The 21,085-nt window shown below is 47.6% G+C and overlaps 1 protein-coding gene across 1 annotated transcript in view; it reads left to right on the top strand.

Annotated features, from left to right (window-relative positions):
* The first annotated feature begins 8,143 nt into the window (after window positions 1-8,143).
* LOC135902997 (clotting factor C-like) overlaps window positions 8,144-21,085 on the top strand; it is a 57,850-nt gene continuing 44,908 nt past the window's right edge. Inside the window, exon 1 of the mRNA XM_065433325.2 lies at window positions 8,144-8,603. Within this exon, the coding sequence (XP_065289397.1) occupies window positions 8,585-8,603 (19 nt within the window). The 5' untranslated portion in view covers window positions 8,144-8,584. The remainder of the gene's footprint in view (window positions 8,604-21,085) is intronic.

Genomic DNA, 21,085 nt, shown 5'->3' with positions numbered 1-21,085 from the left:
CGAAGCTATACTGAAAGCCGCCTAAGAATTCTATACTTACCTGTGCACCACTGTTATGATCGGCCAGTGAAGTGTGAGGGACATTCAGGCCTACGTTCCCATGACAAGATGAATTGCATCGTCCCAGAAAAGGCTGTTACGATAAGCCTGGACATCGACCTGTCAAGTGTGAGAAGCGTTCAAGTGGGCGTCCCCATGTCGACATAATTGCCCTCTTCTCCGAAACAGCGTCACCCCTTTTATTCCCCGAGCTGACACAAAGGGAAGGACGAAGGAAAGAAAAGCGGAAGGGCAGGAGGTCGTCGACGGCAGAACCTGACGAAAGTACTAATACTTCCACAGGCTCCCCAACAAGACAGCGACGACCACAAGACCGCAAGAGGTTATTTAAGGTCTTCCTGGCCCGCGTGTTTATCAGAACCGCTCGAGACTCGGATAAGAGTCACAACCATGCACCCATGAAGTGAATACAATATTTTCTACTTTATTTATCATCACGATGCCCGGTATTAGATTCGTCGGACGATCTCGCCGCTGCCACTATTTGTTAGAGTTGTCGGACGATCTACGAGCTGTAGGCCGATCTCACCGCTGCCATTCAGATGTAAGATTTGGCAGTCGTAGCTGTAGGACGGAGCTTGACTCTTCGTCGGCACTTAGGAGAGCAGGATTTATTTACATTATTTACATCTTAGACAAGACATATATCGACAGTCTAGCGTGACTCCCATATGGAGCCCGCAAGACTAACATACAGCAAACAGCTTACGAGCACACAGCTCACGAGTACATTTCTAGCCTGACAACGAGCACGCAGCTCACTAGTACATCTCGAGCACGACAACGAGCACACAACGAGCACACTCCAGCAGCCGACAATCGCTGCTTATATACACTTGGTTCCCCCTTGATTCCAAGCGGACGGAAACGTTCGTCCAGTCATCGTTTGACGTCACCGAAGATGACCCGCCCTTTTGGAGGTGGAGGAGGGCTCACATACACGTGCCGCACATACACACTGGTGTAAAGGTCCGGAGCCGACGTCAGAGGGGCTTCGTAGAACTCTGCTCCGTCCCGGGTAGCACATTGACTGGTGTCTCGAAAAGCTCATAGGGAGGTTCCGCCAATTACCTCCCCTCGAGAACTCCCCTGAGCTGACCCCGCGCCACGTGGCTGCCGGTTATTCGCAGTTCTCTAAAGTGCGCCCCGTCCGGTTGGATTGGAACACGTGCAGTGGGCTGAAATAGCTGGCACGTTGTCACCCCGTACGGCCATTCCTAACACCGGCTTCGTCGTCGTTTCCTGATTCTTGCGGTGAAGACCCACCTCACCCGGTCGGGATCGTATCAACTGGTGGCAGCGGTGGGATACTTCACCCTTCGTGAAAACTGATCGACAGCAAGAAAGTAAGAGATGTTCGAATTCTAGTTCATGAGCTGGTCTACTAGAAGGGGTGTACATTACTTTCACAAGAAACTGGAATGCATGATCGACTAATGAACAAAAATTCACTACTTAACGTTTTAACTAATTACCTTATGGCCCATATTGCAATTTACAAATTCTAGCCGTGGAGTTCGCAAGGCGAATCTACTTTGAACGAATTCTCAGGACGACACCAGTTTCGAGATATAAATTCCAGAACTTTGCGGAGAAGTGCATTGGCGTCTGCGCTTTGTGGAGAAAAAGAAAAGATTGCAGATCCCACAGTGCGGGGGATCGGAATTTTTTTTGGCCACTAAGCACAGACGGCACTGAGATATACGCGATCACTGATCCTCTCGTCTTATTCTTTCCCACCTGTACAAAAATTATGGGCCCTGAGGTTACGCCTAGTCACTGCGACTGTCCCTATTACTCGTCGAGCGCGTCCATATTTTCGCAAAAGAGATGCATTGCTAATGGCGCATCACACACGCACACACACGCGCAGAATGATGAGCCCCTACTGACGCTATTTTTCGCCACGCATTTTATCACGCCACAACAAGTCGCTGCCCTTGATCGCACAGTCCACCACAACCCACCGCGTTTCTTCACTTCAAAGCCAGCGTTCCGCAGGTAAAAAGCCAGGTAAAAGCCAAAGTCACGGTCGATAATGCTTCGACGCGGATTAATAAGGTACTAAAGAGCTATATAGGTTTACAATGATCGAAGCAATTCTGAAAAGGTTGAAAAGGACCGATTAGGGTTAATAAGGTCGGATTGAATCCGATAAGGTTGTTAAGGACCGGTAATAGTTGATAAGAGTCCTAGAATGTCTCATAATGATAGATAAGTGTTGATAAGGATGGGGTCGATAGCGATAAGTTGATAACGACCGATAAGGGCTGGTAAGTGTTTATACTGTACTAGTCTAATCAGGTTTGATAACATTGATAATGACACCGGGCTGCGTGGAGATGAGCAAGTGGAATAATGCTTACGTATACTTAGACAACTCCAGTGGAATTTCTGCGTGAATTTTTTCGTCACGCAGTTTGCCCGCAGAAATGTTCTCCGACACACAATACTGTTAATCTGACTGATAACATAGTTGTGGAGATTCAAGAAAAAAAAAGAAAAACGAGTTCACGTGGCGTACTCCCACACCAAGCACTGCGCGACTGCTTCCTCCCATAGCTGGCGGAGGCGGTGTTTCGCTAGCCAGAGCCACTGCACGTGTGCCGGTGACATCATGATGTGACGTCACCGGCGCTATGTGACGCACCCAAGGAGAGGTCCATTAGCAGGTACGGACACCAAGGGGCGGAAGTGATGCTGTAAGGAAGGCTTCGCTTTAATAAACAAGCGTATGGACATACGTTTCTGCAACCTACTTTCTGTACAAATTTACACCACGAGGTATAGCATCCAGCTATTAATGCAACATAATGTATGAGACTGACTTAACCTTCATGCATCTGTGAACCTCCTGCGCTAGTGAACAGACAAACACGTTAATGAATGCCTTTGAGAGAACTGCATCAGAACCGACTCCGCGTACACCCTGGCTTGGTTATTCAAGACTAGACGATGCGCTTCCCCGCTCTGTGCCTTCTGTGGTGATATCGGCGACAGCGCACATTTCTTTTGGCTATGCCCGCAGTTCGACACAGAAAACAAAAAGCGATGGCCAACAGCCGGCAAAAGAATGGTCTTTCGCACAGGTCTTTGAAGACGTCGTTTTTCTCGGAGGGCCTGCGGAAATCAGAATGAGAGAGCAACGACTGCTGATTGCCTTCATGCGAGACACGCCTCTTTGACACCTGGTGACACACCCCTGATATCAACTTACAGGAGGCTCAGGTGGAACAATTGCCGGATATGTATGCCAGGCTAACCCCTCCTGCTGCAACACCACCACTACCTCTCTCTCAACCTTTACCGGCCGGCGATATTTCACTTTCTCGTGCGTCCGTGTCGTACATGGCTCGGCACACTCACTCATGACACACTCATTTAAAAGGCGTGAGTATGAACTGGAGCAAGTGCCGGTGAGTGTGAATGGACGTGACTATAACGCGAGTGAATACCTGTGACTGTGAGTAGCCGTGAGCATGAGCGAGTGCCGGCGGGTGTAAGTAGACGTGATTATATATGAACGTGAAAAAATGCGTAGCCTGAAAGAAAAATTAAACAGAAACAAGACTGCTTACGTGTGCGAAATCACTATATTCCTTTGGTGAAATGTTTATTGCCGCGCGTTCCTTCTCCACACAAGCTCTCGCCTGAGCTTTAACTGCACGTCGGTGGATGGATGGAATGGATGGATGTTATGAGCCTCCCCTTTGGAACGGGGCGTTGGGTGGCGCCACCAAGCCCTTGTTATTTTATTGCCTAATGTCCTATCTATGTTGAAAAACTGAAAAGGAAAAAAAAAACGACCGATTCCCATAACCAAAGTTTCTGAACGCCTATTGTGAACTTTGTGTTTGCACGCCTCCGTTGTTTGTCGTTTCCCTATTTTCTTCTGTAAGGTCAAATGAGAACGCGTTAAGTGTCTCAACGCGCTCGCTTGCCCGCGAAGAGTTCATAACTCGAAGGACCGCTCAGTGGCATTCGATTGGAAATTATTACTTTTTATTTTATACACTCATTTTATAAACTCGACGATATCGTATTGCTGCGCTCTCAACCGCGCTTTGTGCGAAAGAACCGTGCGCGCGGACCGTGGCGAAGTGAGCGGCCGTGGCTCTAGGCATCGGCTTGGCAGTGAGTCAGCATCTTCGGCGGTGGCACACGGAAAGGCAGCGCCTTCAGCCGGTGATAGGCTCGAAAAGACAGTTGAGAGCGCTGTGATAGCGCATGGGCGGGGTCACGTGGTTTTATTTCATATTTCGCGGGCTTTCTATAAAAGCGGAAAAAAGAAAACGCAACGCAGCTTGTACGTTGGGACGAAAAATTGCATCGGTCGTTTCTGAACCCGCTCTACAACGTAACCAGACGTACTTGGCCCTAAAGTGAATATTAAACATTTGGAATAATTGATATTAACTAATTAGGCGGAATATAAGAAGCGTCTTTACAGGACTGCCAAACATGTGGACACACCTGTATCTTGGAGCAAACATAAGTCTAGTGATGTAGCCTACTGCAATGCCCTGCGTCAAGCCGAGCAAAAGTATTTCTCTTGCGATCTGCAATCACTACTTCAAAACAACCCCAAAAAATTTTGGAAAACAATCTCTCCCGTTAAAGATTCCGATATTTCACAAATACTTGATAGTTCTGGCTTGCCGATTGCACGAGAGCTTTCAGCATCTATCTTTGACAATTACTTCACCGCCGTATTTACAAAGGAAGACCATTCGAAAATACCTACACCCATTGAACTCGATTATCCATACATGGCCCCATCAATATAACAACCACTGGTTTTGCTGAGCTGATCAACAACCTCAAAATGTCAACTGTATCGCATGGACGGTATAAACTCAAAAATCTTAAAATATAGAGCAGTACCCTCTAGCACAGTCCTTTCTTGCTTGTTTCAACAGTCCCTTTCAACAGGGGAATTTCCGTATGACTGGAAGGTCGGTAAAGTTATACCTTTTTTTAAGTCTGGCGAGAAAATCGCTGTTAACGATTACCGCCCAATATCACTAACAAGCGTTCCCGGTAAGTTACCAGAACACATAATCTTTTCAAACGTAGCCAATCACTTGAAAACTAACAAGTTCTTCTGTAAACATCAGCATGGTTTTAGAAAAGGACTATCATGTGAAACGCAACTATTCCAATTGACTACGGATATTTCCCTAAATATGGATACGTGCCCGCAAACAGATTCCATTTTCATAGACTTCGCTAAGGCTTTCGATCGCGTTGCTCATTGCCGTCTCATAGCTAAACTTTCATGCTTAAACATCGATTCCCTAACAGTATCTTGGATAAGAAATTTTTCGCCATTCCGTAAGCAGTTCACCGTCGTCGATAACTTTATTTCCAGTATCAGCGATGTAACATCTGGTGTACAACAAAGAAGCGTACTCGGACCATTACTTTTTCTGATCTATATTAACGACCTGCCATCTGAAATAACGTCATTCATTCGCTTGTTCGCAGACGATTGTGTGATATATCGTCAAATCAGCTCACCTTCCGATCACGTCGCTCTCCAAGGAGATCTTGACCGTATTACTAACTGGTGCTCTTCTTGGCAAATGAACCGAAACACTGATAAATGCAAACTATTAACATTCACCCGCAAAAAGCCATTTCCGCTTTCGATTACTCACTGGATAAGAACCCCGCCACACGCACCAACTCATACAAGTACCTCGGAATTCTCCTTACAGCTAACCCGTCATGGTCTGCGCACATCGAAAAAATAAATGCTAAAGCCTCACGTACGCTCGGTTGTCTGCGCGATGATCCTGCCCTCACCAAACAAATCGCCTATCAGACATTCGTAAGGCCACAACTGGAATTCTTAGCCCCTATATGGTCACCTCATCAAGCAAACCTAATCGCGACTCTCGAGTAAGTCCAAAACCGCGCCGCCCGCTTCATTGTCAGAGATTATCACCGCGACTCTAGCGTGACTAGCATTAAGTCATCTTTATTCCTCTCATCTTTTGAATCACGAAGAGCCGTAGCATTGCTTTGTCTGTTTCACAAAATAGTCCATATACGCGCCCGTCCACCCTGCCGCTCACTCGTCCATCTCGTACATCTCGGCGTCTGCATAATCACCTGAGTTTCCAGCGTACCTTTGGCCGAACCAATGCTTTCAATTCTTCCGCGTTACCACGTGCCATTCAGCATTGGAATAACCTACCAAACGACATAGTTGACATTATTGACCCTGTATTCTTCAAAGCACGGTTATGCATATTGTTTCCATAATTCATCACAACTAAACCATACTGCGCGCCTAAGTAAATACTTTTAGCGATGTTGTATAGTGTTGTTTGTTTGTTTTGTTTGAATGTTTGTTTTGTATTGCGTTAACATTGTTAGAGACTTGTTCTTTCATCTTCACCAGCTACCATTTGCATATTTTCTTGGTACTCCTTTTTTTTTTGCTACTTCACACAGTCGTTTTGTTTCATTTATTGCGCTATTTATATTGTTGGATATTTGTTCTTTAATGTTTACTCACTAACAATGTATAATTTCTTAGTACTCCATTCTTTTTGCTAATTCCCTGTATCCTCCCCTCATGCAATATTCCTTCGGGAGCCTGGGAGGTTATAACAAAAAAGAGATATGTTGAGGAGCGCCACATGACGGTGAACCATATGTCGTTGGGTTCATCCAGCTTCGGTTAACCAGTTTTTTTTTAATCCTTGTATCTAATTACGTGAAATACCCTGTATAATGCTTTCGCATTATTTACGGTGAGTAAGTATGAGTGAGCGTTCGCTTGTGCTGCCGACCTATGGTATCCGCTCACAAGCGGACCATGGCCCTCGCTCCACTGGCCGACTAAAGCGTCCACCGATTAGTTTTGAAGTTATCAGTCGCACTAGCCACCACTTACGCCCCCTCTGAAACGGTACAGCTTTATAAAAAGTACACAAGCTGCTCCGCGCCTTCACCTTGTATGCCGTTCGGATGCATGATGCGGTTCGCGCAGCGCTTTGGGCACTCCACACCTCCGGATGGTGAGTACGAGATTTTTTGCATTCCCTAGGGTGTTAGAGCTTACGACACACCGCAATTACTCCCATATACAGCTTGCAATCATGTTTATTTGATCACAGCGCACAAGAAATTGACAGAGGCCTAGAGAGTAGATAGTGTTCCTGTATATGCTCCCGCAGGAACTCTACAGGAACATATACAGGAGGATGCATATACAGGAACACTAAGAGTAGACACCGCAAAGCGCCACTGTCGGTCCCTGTTATTTTTTTATGCCTAACCAACTAGCCCGCCAATTCGTCCTGAGCTTGTAATCAGCTTGGCGGTCGCAGGCAACGTAACCCGTATATTTCTGACCAAGAGTGTACATCTTTATCGGTCCCCAGCAATATTTTTGTAATTTTTATACAGGCGTACAAATATTTATGTTCTACGCTTGCTACTGTTGACGTATCTCAATATATCGCTAATGTGGCCTGAGAGAAACTCTGCGTGTTTAAAACTAATTGACTGGCACGCTAACCACACTGTGTATTGATGTTATTCCACCAAACTACGGGGAACCGTATTGGGGGAGCCCAATACAAAGGTTAACTTCGTATAGAAAGAGGCGGAGTTTCTTCCGCGATCGCGGAGCTTACACTCGTCTTTCTTACTACCATTCAATCAAGCTCAAGGTTTGGGGTTTCATCGCCTTCGAAGTAGACGGACGCGTTGAGCCCTGCTTCGTGACCTTTTAGTTAGAAAATTATGGGGTTTAGGGACCGAAACCACGATTTGATTATGATACACGCCGTAGTGGAAGAATTTGGACCACCAGGCGTTCTCTAACGTGCACCTAAATCTAAGCTCACGGGTGTTTTCGCATTTCGCCTCCTTCGAAATGCGGCCGCCGTGGACGGGGTTCTTTTAGTTAGAAGAGGTTTCTCGCCGAGCAGTTGTGATATGCGCATCCATGGCCTCGTGTCTTCGAGGAGGCGCGTCGTAATCTCTGTCTGCAGCTGAGTAGCAGACAATCAGCGAGCGCTTCCTTCTGCGAGCAGGAAATCCCCCGCTACCTTGCGCGATAGCTCGGACCCGTCAGCACGTGCCGCTGTGACGTGAGCGAATGAATCCGGTTTGCCCATGCGTTCACCCGCCGTGAGAAGTCTAGTGAGAATCTAGTGTGTCAGTAAGAAAACGAACAGTCTTTGGCACGATTGCCATCGCAGAAAAGACGAGCAAATATTGCCGGTGTCGGCCCACGTGCACCGTGTTTTGACGGTCGGGGTGAGCGATGAACCGCATCACCGAGCGGGCGCGTTGCTCGCGCGCGGCGCAATAAAGGCGGTTCTTCGGAGAAGGCAGCGAATATCTCGGAGAAGGAGGCATCGTGCTTACGTTGGGACCACTAAGGAGAGGGTCATTTCTACGGCGTCGCTGGTGCACGCCTCTTTCATTTCGAAGCGGTACTACGGCATTACTGCCAAGCTGAGAAGGGCGTCGCGCTGCGGCTCGGCTATCGCCGTTTGACATGATTTCGTCGCTAAGCTGTGAGTACCCAAATGCATGCTTTCTCTTTATCGGAACGACTGCACACGAATTCTTATTTAGCCGTAAGAGCATGTTCGTGTGCACAGCACGGAGTTCGCAAGTGATTTATGTTTCAGTAACAATGCTGACTCGCGCCCCCGATATTGCGTTTGAGGGATTTCACCTAATAAGATGAGGAAAGGATGCTGCAATTAAGATAACGTTGACGCAAATGGAACGAAAAAAAATAAATTATTGATTGGTAGGTATTTAGAAAATGCGATTACATTACACTATGTAGGTGCTTCGGTGAAGTTTGCGCAACAAAACGTAGATGGACGAAGCAACAAATGAATTTCTAAGAACGTGTGAAAGAGAGATGAGACTAGCTTGTGAAAGTAAAAGAGAAAGAGAGAAACATTAGCCGCTGTGGTGGTTCAGTGACATAAATTTCGTTGCACGTTCATTAAAGCTGCTCAACATCTAGCAATATACCAAATATGTATGCGGTATCCAAGCTACATTACATGTCTGCACGGATGGCTAATGAATCTCGCGCATGAATAATCTCGTGCAACACCGTTCACGGCGGCTAAACTATTCGCGATCCTATGTACCGTGAAATTTATAACTTCCGTAAGAAAGGCTCAAAAGGGGGTAGTTTTCAGCGACTCCCGCGTGGCACTCATAGTGCTTTGCAGCACGAGTTCTGGGGCTTTACGTGCCAAAACCACGCTATGATTATGAGACACGCCGTAGTGGGTGTGTCTCATAATCGTGGTGGTGTGACCGCATGGGTTTCTCTAACATGCACCCATTTCACGGTACACAGGTGCTTTTGCATTTCTCCCCCATAGAAATGCGACCGCCGCGACCCGAATTTGATCTCTTCTGGGCTTAGAAGCACAACGCCAAAGCCACTACGCCACTACGGTGGGTTCGGCAGCGTGAAAATGAAAACAACTAATTCTGTTATAATTGAGACTCTAAAAGAGCTCACGAAGGCAAACCAAGCGCAGCATGAAATAGTATTTCAGTGGATACCAGGACATTGTAATATTCCAAGCAACACGCTATAGCCGATGCAGCAGCATGACAAGTACATCGCAAAGATATGATTTTCTTCCAAATATCAGGTAGTGAACTTCGTTGCATTCTAAAAGCGACATCATCCAACGTATGTAGAAAAATGGGGTTTGAACAAAGCTCCGGGAGTTCCGATATATTTTGTATTGATCCATTTATTGAATACAATGTTCCGTTACCGTTAGATAGAAACAAAATTATAAAGTTATATTCATCGATTACGGCTGGGCACTGCCTACACATAGACTTCTTGCACACAATTGGCCCCACTGAAATACACCACTGGAATTTTGGATTTGTTGACCAAGACACATGTCACCTTTTTCCAGAATGCCTGCATCATGGCACACTAAGACGCCGACTTCAATCTTCGCTAATGGCATTTGACCGTAGACCACCCAATTTAAAGAAATTATTGGGGCCATGGCCAACGAGAGCAATGCAAATGTGCAGTTTAATAGCTTTAAAAAAATTTGGAGGACATCGGCATTATCGACCACTATAATAACGTATAAAAAAGAGAAAAAACATTTTAATTATAAGAGCATTCCTTATTTTTAGTGTGACTATGTATATGAGATATTATTGGGGCTCCCATCGTTGCTTCACCGTTTCTTTGTTATGTTGTTCACATTATTGCTTTAAGAGTATCTTTGTACTCGGCGTGGTGGCTTATGGATATATGGTGTTGCGCTTCTAAGCCCGAGGGCGCGGGATCAAATCCCGGCTGCTGAGGCCGCATGTCGATGGGGGCGAAATGCAAAAACGCCGGTGGTCCCTTGCATTGGGGGCACGTTAAAGATCCCCTAGTGGTCAAATTAATTCGGAGTCCCCCACTATGGCGTGCCTGATAATCAAATCGCGGTTTTGGCACGTAAAACACCTGAATTCAAATTATTCAGAGCGTCTTTGTAATGTCGTGTTGTTTTCCCTTGTATGAGCTAACGGAACTTTGTTGAACTATGCTGTATATTGTTATATATTTTCTGTTACAACTGTATATTGTATGTACTTCATATCCCAGAGTCAAGGAGTAGCCGGCGCCATATTTGTGCGCCTTACGTCTTAAAAAAAAGAAAAAAAAACCCGCCGTGGTTGCTCAGTGGCTATGGTGTTGGGCTGCTGAGCACGAGGTCGCGGGATTGAATCCCGGCCACGGCGGCCGCATTTCGATGGGGGCGAAATGCGAAAACACCCGTGTGCTTAGATTTAGGTGCACGTTAAAGAACCCCAGATGGTCAAAATTTCCGGAGTCCTCCACTACGGCGTGCCTCATAATCAGAAAGTGGTTTTGGCACGTAAAACCCCAAATATTATTATTATTATAAAAAATGGCTGTGGCTTAGGTAAGGTTAAGCCCAGGATGCGAAGCATACTAGCCTTTATTTTAGTTGTTGAACCACTGTTTAGCCTGGTGAACTGCTGTTGCTTGGCTATATTTGGTTCGGCTAGACGAAGAAACAACTCATGCATTACTGCTTCGCCTTCAAGAGTGGAACGCGACAGCGTTCCCGTCGACCCGCCAAGGGGTGTAAGACAATGGGCTACAGGGCAGCGACTACGCGCCCCGCATTGGACGCGGTGAGCGTCGAGCAAAGCAGCGTTCGGCGCGGCAACGAAATGTGCGCCTGAGCAAGAGACGCACGCCTTAGAAACAGCTAGTTTCTAAGGTAACACCGCATTCACTAGAGGCGCTTTTGTACCGCTTTGAAGCATCGTACTCGTGGCTCAGTGGTAGCGTCTCCGTCCCACACACCGGAGACCCTGGTTCGATTCCCACCCAGCCCGTCTTGCAAGAGTTGAGCCAAAGCCACTTCTCCTCTGTCGTGACGTCACGGTGTCACGTGGTTTCAAGGCGGCGCCGCCGCGCCTGAGGAGCTGGGTTGAGCTCTCGTAATACGCTTCGCATAAAAAAGAAAGAAACATTATCACTGCAGAGCACGTGGTCGCGGGCTCCTTTCTTAACCGCAGCTGCTATGTTCGGCCCGATGCGATAGAAATTTTATGCCAAAATGCCCGTGTACGGAAATTTTGCTGGTGCTTTAAGAACCGGCGGTCAAGATTAATCTGGAAGCCCCCACAGTCACTACGGCGTCGCTCATAGGCCGGGTGCAACGTTAGGACATACAATATTATAATTTAATAAATAATAAAAAATAGACTAGCGTCTATGCTGCATTCGTGCTCCAGAAGCCATCACTACAGACAGGCATATTTTTGTCGTAACGCAATACATTGTGCGCAGTTTACAGCCAAGGTGACTGATATAGTATATCCGCACAACGCGCCTCGTTCCTCGTGGCGGGCCGACTGCCGGCTGCAAACTGAGCGATAAGGTCGGTTCGGTTTCTCTTACACGATCGCGCTGAGAAGCGAAGCTTTTATCTGCCGACACGTGCCTCCACCGATGCGCGGCAAGCACGCCATTTCATAGCCCGCATTTCATAAATCCGCTGAGCTCAACTAGTAACGCGCCTTTGCTCATGGCCTGGGTTTACGTCGTAGTTTGTGCTCAAAAACGTTTTTCGTAAGAACAGGCACCGACATACCTATGGCAGCGAAAGCGCCGGCCGATGACAAATATTTCTGGAGGGCAAATAACTCTGTAAATACGGCCCATGACCTCTGGCGACCTCTAGATGACGAAGTCTAAGGCGGCGCATTTAAAAAGAAAAAGAACTTAGTTAATGTGTACACGGAGATGGTGGCGCCTTTTGAAGGCGTTGGTTATACTCCTCTGATCTGGCGTGTTCATAATTCTAGCGGGCATATATAGGGTATGCCGAATTTACAAATAACCGCACAGCGAACCAGCTTATGTGCATACTGAAGTGAGGTGGGAGATATGCATTGTGAGGTCGCATTAACGTGCTGTCTGTGAGAGAGGAAACTATCCCGTGACTGGAACTATACGGAATCTAGCATGAAGTGTCCGGACGTTCGTTGCGACGATGGCGTCAAGTTCCGCGTTGTATAAACTTGCGGTCTCTATAGTTGGGCGGGAATGCACGCATGCCTCATCGTTCGCTGGTGTTGTTCGTCCCCTTTCGTGTTTCGACATCACCTTTCTTGATCCATAAGAGTACGAAACCTGGTCAGTAAAAATTATCAATTCGTTTCCAATACCTTATTTTGTATAACCTTAGAAAGTCTTCGCAGAAACACACGGTACGAGCGGTCCAGAAACGGAGATCTAAAGCTACCTCGCGGTCTTGCTGTTTTCCAAATAGCTTCTAAACACCACTCGCTCCGATTAGGCTGTTGGTGACGGCGAACGTGATTGCGATGCAACAGTGCACAAGACAATCTGAGAAAGCGGCAAATTAAATAGAAATAAATTAAGTAAGCAAGTGTTTCATCAGTAACTCACAATGGTGTGATCTAAATATACAGCGCCAATCATCTTGTTTCGATTCAGGTGCAGCTGACAGATGGCTTATCAAGGGGGCTTGCGAGATGAAGAAATGCCAGTTTCCTTAGTTTTGGTGCATTTCAAAAACCTCTGGTTGGTCAAAACTAACCTAAAGCCTCCCATAATGGCAACACAGGTAGCCCACCGCGTTTTATTACAACTTTTCTAACGTTAAGAGGAAGGCGAATAAGTGGCTCTCGTGCGGAACCCCGTTTTGCACTGCTCTCATCTTACGAGCATTTTTGCGTGCTTTCGGGAGACGCCGCTCCCGAGACCTTCGGCGATGGAAGCGGAGTCCGCTAGACGTCCGGAGGAGACAGACGGCACAGCGTCAAGCGCTCCGAGGAAGCGCAACCACCTCATGAGCGACACCGGCAGTGATGACACCATGCTGTACTACTCTGCTTCAGACGAGGTTCTATCGGATGACGGTGATTACTTGACAGTTGTGAGGCAAAAAATTGGCTGAAGGCTTAGCTTGGTTAAGCCTGAAAGATTGCGAAAGCAATACCCGTGGCTGCGCCTTGGTTCGGCTGATGGTGTGGACATAGTTGCCCTTTGTTAAACTTATGGCTATACATCATCCGACATAGCGCAAGGAAGCGCGCCGACCACTGCGAGGAGCCTAGCTGTAGCCCCATTTATCCTTCTAGCGTGACGTCACACCAGCGAACGCCCTCTCTCGGTAGCGCCGCAGCAGCGGCGCGCAAGGCTTCGCCTCCACCATCGATGCCGCGAGCTGGGACCCCGTCTCGGTCTGGCGTGAAGTCACACCAGCGAGCGCCCTCTCTCGGTAGCACCGCAGCAGCGGCGCGCAAGGCTTCGCCTCCACCATCGATGCCGCGAGCTGGGGCCCCGTCTCTCGGTCTGGCGTGACTTCACACGGTCACGTGACGCGCAGCTGTGTAAGGAGGCGCCACGACCACCGATGGGCCGAAAGTGCGAGCAGTATTGCTTTCGCAATAAAAGGAAAGAGGAGAATCGTCACTGCTTCCTCTTCTTCAACAAGGACGACGGCGATGGCAAAGAACAACGGCACGGCTCATACCATCCTCCTCTTGCGCGAGACGCCAACCGATGACCTGAATCGGCTAAACAGGCAAGCCATATCTGTCATACTGGAGGCTTTTGTTCCGAATGAGATTACAGATGTGAGAATTAACACCCGTAAGAACATTTTCGCGGTCGATGTCAAGGACAGAGCAGCGCTGAATATCTTGATAACAGTCAAGGCACTGAGCAAGATTAAGGTTCGCACCATAATACCACAGGACAGCGATACTTCATCAGGTGTGATTTATGATGTCGATGAGTCAATCACCGACAACAATCTGCCTATTTTAGTTAAACCCGCCACAGCAGATGTCACTATTATTGAAATCCGTCGCCTAGGAGAATCACGTTGTGTGAGGATAACCTTCAAGGGAGGAAGCTTGCCGTCACACGTGAAAGTTGGATTTTTTCGTTAGCCTGCGCGACCGCTCATTCCAAGACCACTTCAGTGCCGTAATTGTTTGCATGTCAGCGACATATACGAAAATTCGACCGTGTGCCCAAAGTTCTCTGAGCAGCCCAGCGCTGATGTTTGCCGTGCGATTGATTTTAAGTGTGCGAATTGCTCTGGTCCTCATGAAGCATCGTCGAAAGACTGCCCGAGACACAAGACAGAGCTGGAAGTCCTAAAACAAATGGTGAGTGACAACTCAACGCACAGAGAGGCCGCCGCCAAAGTGCGACGGCGTCGAGACGATCTTTGTCTACTAGAAATACTGAGACCGTCGTAAGAAAAACGCTACTTCAAACAGCTGGTGCTACCAAGACGCTCACTCACACTTGCAACATGGCGCCTGGTGACGCATTGAATACGCCTTCTGAAAACGATCAAGGCAGAAAGCTGGGCTAGTTGGTGTGTCATCATTACTCAAAAGACTAGCGCAAAATAGCAGGGACAAAGACAGAGAAGACGACAGGACGAGCGCTAAACATCAACTGGTTTTTTACTGCGAGCGAATAATAATAATATATGGGGTTTTACGTGCCAAAACCACTTTCTGATTATGAGGCACGCCGTAGTGGGGGACTCCGGAAATTTTGACTACCTGGGGTTCTTTAACGTGCACCTAAATCTAAGTACACGGGTGTTTTCGCATTTCGCCCCCATCGAAATGCGGCCGCCGTGGCCGGGATTCGATCCCGCGACCTTGTGCTCAGCAGCCTAACACCATAGCCACTGAGCAACCGCGGCGGGTTGCTGCGAGCGAAGGTACATATATACATTTCTTTGGTGCATGCGCACACAGTGTTAAAACAGTACAATCTCATTCTAATCAACATGTGGCAGACTGTTCTGTAAGTACATTCTTTCTTTTTTGGACAAGGCAAGTGAAGCTGTGCTGACACAGTTATCACCTTCCCTGTCAATGTGATAGGCCTCACAAATCAGTTGATGTTTAGCGCTCGTCCTGTCGTCTTCTCTGTCTTTGTTCCTGCTATTTTGCGCTAGTCTTTTGAATAATGACTTCTGAAAACGCCTGGCCTGCACTTCCGACATTAAGTCCTCCACCAGAACAAAGATCGATGGTGAACTACCAACGCACCAATGACGGCACAAATCGCGTGCGAGGACCCCCCCCCCTCCCCCCCCCCAAGACACGCAAGTAATCGCTATAATCAAGTCTCTAATGAAAGTCATTCGCGTATTGATAAATGACATGCAGACGTCATCTGCTCGGAGTGCACTGTAAGTGCTGGACGGTCTAGATCCGGTTCTTGTGAGCCTCGAATAGCAAGCACAATGGTTCTACCGCGTCAGCCGTTCTTCAGACAAGCCAAGGAAGCGTCTATTATTCAATGGGATGCCCGTGGACTGAAATCCCGTATTGTTGATTTTCGCCATTACTTCTTGACCAATCGATTCCCCATTATTGTCGTATGTGAACCGAACCTACAGAAACCCGTCCAGAAACCCGTCAGGCAATGAACCTTATGTGCCATTGACTTGTAATGAAATCAACAAGGTAATCATATACATACGGTGTGAACTGGCTTACGTTGTTCATCCAGTGCTGCCACATGACAGCAATCAGTATGTCTGTTTGACCGTGAAAAAGCGCAAACTTTCATTCACTCTAGTGGGCGCTTACCTTTCTCCATCAAGTCGTTTCGACAGACAGAGGCTGAGTGGCATTATATATGCGACTTCTGGTCCATGGATTGTTGTTGGGGACTTTAACGCACGTCATTCATTTTGGGGAAGCGTCAAGGTAAATTCCAAAGGAAGATACCTGGTTTCCTTGGCCTGTGACCATGAGCTTTGCTGTCTAAATGATGGCAGTCCCACGTTTCTGCGCGGCCGGATGTACAGTAGTTGTTTAGACCTGGCTTTTGTCTCGCGATGCCTCGCTCGCCGCGTCCTTTGGTTCGCAGATATAAAAATCCACGGAAGCGACCACGTTCCTACCTACCTGAAAATTAAAGGCCTAACCAAATCCGTCCCATGCAATTTTAAACAAACAACAGATTGGCACGTGTTTAAATCACTTATGGAAGATGCATGCCACGAAGGCTTTTCGTTCACACTAGAAATTTAGATAGCAAAGGCTATGCAGGTGCTACGCGTTCATTTCGGCCATTAGAGAAATACACAGATTTTGATGCGGAAATACAGAGCCTCCGTGCAATCCGCTGGTAAGCGGAGCTACGGTACAGACGGGCTAAATCGGCTTGCTACCTCAGAGAGGCCAGACGCATTAAAAAAAAATTCAACGTCGTCTTGCTGTGCTGCAAAATCAACACCCGAAATCCTTTTGTGAGTCTCTCGATCCGCGTAAACATCTGTAAGTTGTCTGAAAAATATTCCGCGGACTTTGAACAGGTCCTCAACAGCGCCGGCCATTTAAATCTCTAGCCCTGCATCAAGGACGCGGAGAAGCCAACGTAGTTGAAGACTACTGCGCAAGGATCGCGGGTCCTGCGTTCACCTATTAACCTTACGCACCTATTCCCATTGTCCCCCCTTGATCCCAGATCCGCGTATGGGCGCTCTTTCCTCATCGAAGAACGGGAGGCCGCACTTGCTGGGTGCAGACGATCTTCGTCACCAGGACCCGATGACATCACATACTCTGTGCTTGCAAACCTTGGTCAAGAGGCCAGAGATGCACTTCTTGGCCTATACAACGCATCATGGCGTGACAGCCTGGTCCCTACCACGTGGAAATCCAGTTGCCTTGTTCCACTCCTCATGTCTGGCAAATCTCCACTGGAATGGTCATCTTACCGTCCGATAGCACTGGTCAGCTGTGCCGCGGCAAGGTAATGGAGAGAATGATCCTTACACGGTTAGAAGGGTACTTAGAATTTTACAACGTCTATCCAGAGGTCATGGCTGGCTTTCGACGCGGACGCTCGTCAATAGATAGCGTTATTGACCTTGTAACATACGTACAGCTCCAGAAACATCTGAAGCGAATCACTGCGACTTTATTCCTTGATGTTAAAGGTGCATACGACAATGTGGATCATCATGCGATTCTAGACGCCTTAGAAGCTATAGGGATTGGTCTACACGCATTTGGCTGGATATGCAGCTATTTGAATGGAAGATCTTTCTTTATTTTGACTGAAGACGGACCAACGCCGTCTAGCTATACCAGTTGTGGTGTACCGCAAGGCGGAATACTCAGCCCGACCCTGTTGAACCTGGTGCTCGTTGGTCTCGCCGACTCGTTGCCGCAAACCGTTCAGCTCTCCATATATGCAGACGACATTTGCATATGGGCTTAAGAAGTGACACGTGTACAAGTCCACGCACGACATCAGAAGGCTTCAACGACCGTGTCAACATACCCAAGAAGGCAAGGCCGGGAGCTTTCCCCTGAGAAATGTGCGCTCGTTGCTTTTACTCGCAAAGCGATGGCCCCGTATGCTTTGCGGATTAATGACCAAATTATACGATACAGACGAACGCACCGCTTTCTTCGCGTCATCATTGATAGGGAATTGTCTTGGAGCCCTCACGTCTCGTACATGACAAATTGTTTGACCGCCATCGTAGACCTTCTTGCATTTCTCGGCGGGAAGTCCTGGGCCGCTACAGTACCATCAATGTTGCAACTATATAAAGCACTGTTTTTGGGCTTCCTGCGGTACAACGTATTTGTACGACGAAATACTTGCACTACAAATATCCGAAATTCCAGAGTGTGCAAGCACAAGCACTCAGAACTTGTCTCGGTCTCTCCAAAACTACGTCATCGATTGCGACAGTGCTCATTGCCGAGACACTCCTTTGACAGCCTACATAGATACAGATGTCCTAAGATGTCCAACACCTGACCCGGATTCCCTCACGCCATCTTGCTTGCTTGCCAGCAAAGAGGCCATAGTCACCTTTTGCCAAAAGTGTTGTAAGACATCAGTCCTACTTGCCATCAGAATTTACGCCTGCTACACGATTATCGGACCCATTGTGGTGTCTGCACCGGCTGCAAGTGCAATTGACAATTCCAGGAATCAGAAAGAAAGCTGGAGCGTCGTTGCAAGCTTTGAAACCAGCAACTTTGGAACACATTCACAACATACACAGATTCCGGTAGCATGTCTACACAGATGGTTCAGTAAAACTGAACATCTCAGCTGCTGCAGTCATCATCCCGGCCAAATCTGAAGAAATAAAATAATAAACTTCATGTGTAACCGCATCGACGGGTGCTGAACTTGCAGCACTCCATGCTGCACTTGATTTCATTAATCAGGAACCACTACAACAATGGACAGCCTTTAGTGACTCCAAGGCAGCCCTTCAGTGCGTACAAAGCCCGATGCGCCACGGACACAATGAACTGGCCTCAGAAATTCGACACATGTATCATCGCAGCCATGACAAGGAACACAACCTAATCTTTCAATGGCTTCCAGGGCATTGCAGCATCAGCGGGAATGACCCCGCCAACGAAGCCGCCCGATCTGCACATGAAAGTGGTCAGTCAACGTGTCTTGATTCCGCTTTCGCGAACAGACGCTGCAGCTGGGTTGCGATTGAAGTCCCGTGAATGCATTTTATCTCTGTAGGCCTCGAACGCTTTCACCATGTGTCGTTTGCGTTCGTTGTCTCCGGACTTACGGACGCACCTACCGCCTGGGTTACCACGACGTGAACAAACCATGTTGTACCGTCTGTGCTTAGGCGTTACATTTACGAACTCATATGCTTTCCTTATTGGAATGGCCAACAGCCCCACGTGCGCCACATGCAACATCAATGAGACGCTCGCACATATATGTGTCTGCCCGCGATATAGCGCCCAGAGACAAGTGCTGTGCAGAGTACTGGAGCAATTGGACAATCGTCCACTATCAGAACTCAAAGCTTTAGGTCAGTACTACCACAGAATATCCTCGCTGAAGGCCTTACTCGCGTTATCAAGGTTCCTGCAGTCTGCGGGACTTCACGATAGACTTTAAGAACGCCGCCCCCTACCGCTCTGTAGTCTATAAGCGGTTTGTTCGTGTTCGCCTCTATTTCTCTCTATCTCTCCCTTCCGCTCTCCTTCTTTTTTTATCCACCTTCACCCTTCCTCCCGTGCAGGGTAGCCAACCGGAACTGGCTCTGGTTAACCTCCCTGCCTTTCTATGCATCCTTTTCTCTCTCTCACCCGCCGTAGTTGCTCAGTGGCTATGGTGTTGGGCTGCTGAGCACGAGGTCGCGGGATCGAATCCCGGCCACGGCGGCTGCATTTCCATGGGGGCGAAATGCGAAAACACCCGTGTACTTAGATTTAGGTGCACGTTAAAGATCCCCAGGTGGTCGAAATTTCCCGAGACCTCCACTGCGGCGTGCCTCGTAATCAGAAAGTGGTTTTGACACGTAAAACCAGATTAATTTTTTTCTCTCTCTTTTCTAACGTTAAAAAAACAGACATGAATTGCTCCGCCGCACAACGTCATCGTTTCTAATTTGACAATAAAAAGTGCGCGTTTATTTAAAAACTACGAGCAGGACCTATAGAGGCTGAGTTGGGCTCAGAAAGCGCCTACTCTGATGTGCTAAGAAACGACGCATTCCTCTCTTCGTCTAGATCATGATACAAACAAACGATCGTCGTCATCATCGTCGTCGTCGTCGTCGTCATCATCATCATCATTATCAATCATCATCCTATTATATGTTCACTGCAGGACGAATGACTTTCTTGGCGATCTCTATCTAATTACCCCTGTCCTGCGTCAACCGATTCCAATTAGCGCCTGCGAATTTCCTAATTTAGTCGCCCCACCTAGCCTTCTGCCGTCCTCGACTGCGCTTGCACCCGTTCTGTAACCCTAATGGTCCACCGTTTATCTAACCTACGCATTACATTACCGGCCGGCTCCATTTTTTTCTCTTAATGTCAATAAGAATAATGGCTATGCCCGTTTGCTCTCTCATCCAAACCGCTCTCTTTCTGTCTGTTAACGTTATGCCTAGCACTCTTCGTTCTATCGCTCTTTGCGCGGTCTTTAACTTGTTCTCAAGGCTCTTTGTCAGTCTCCAAGTTTCTGCCCCATATGTCAGCACCGGTAAAATGCACTGACTGCCGTATGCACTCCAACCCATTTTTATTCTTCAGTAAGTTTCCTTCTCATGATCAGTGTTCCCTGTGAGTAATTGACCTAAGTAGACGTACTCCTTCACAGACTCTGGAGGCTGACTGACGATCCCGAACTCTTGTTTTCTTGCCCGGCTACTCAAGATTATCTTTGTCTTCTGCATATTAATCATCAACTCCACTATTGCACTCTCTCTGTTAAGGTCCTCAGTCATTTGTCGTAACTCGCCTCCAGTGTTGCTCAATAGGACAATGTCTTTTGCAAACCGAAGGTTGCTGATATTCGCCGTTGATCCTTACTGCTAAGCCTTCCCAGTTTACCAGCTTAAGTACTTCTGCCAAGCATGCAGTGAATAGCATTGGAGAGATGGTGTCTTCTTATCTGACCCCTTTCTTTATAGGTAGCTTCTTACTT

This window comes from Dermacentor albipictus, chromosome 1, assembly GCF_038994185.2.
Source record: "Dermacentor albipictus isolate Rhodes 1998 colony chromosome 1, USDA_Dalb.pri_finalv2, whole genome shotgun sequence".
Classification (NCBI taxonomy): domain Eukaryota; kingdom Metazoa; phylum Arthropoda; class Arachnida; order Ixodida; family Ixodidae; genus Dermacentor; species Dermacentor albipictus.
The sequence above is the reverse complement of the archived record's forward strand: the minus strand, read 5'-3'. Positions and strand labels throughout refer to the sequence as shown.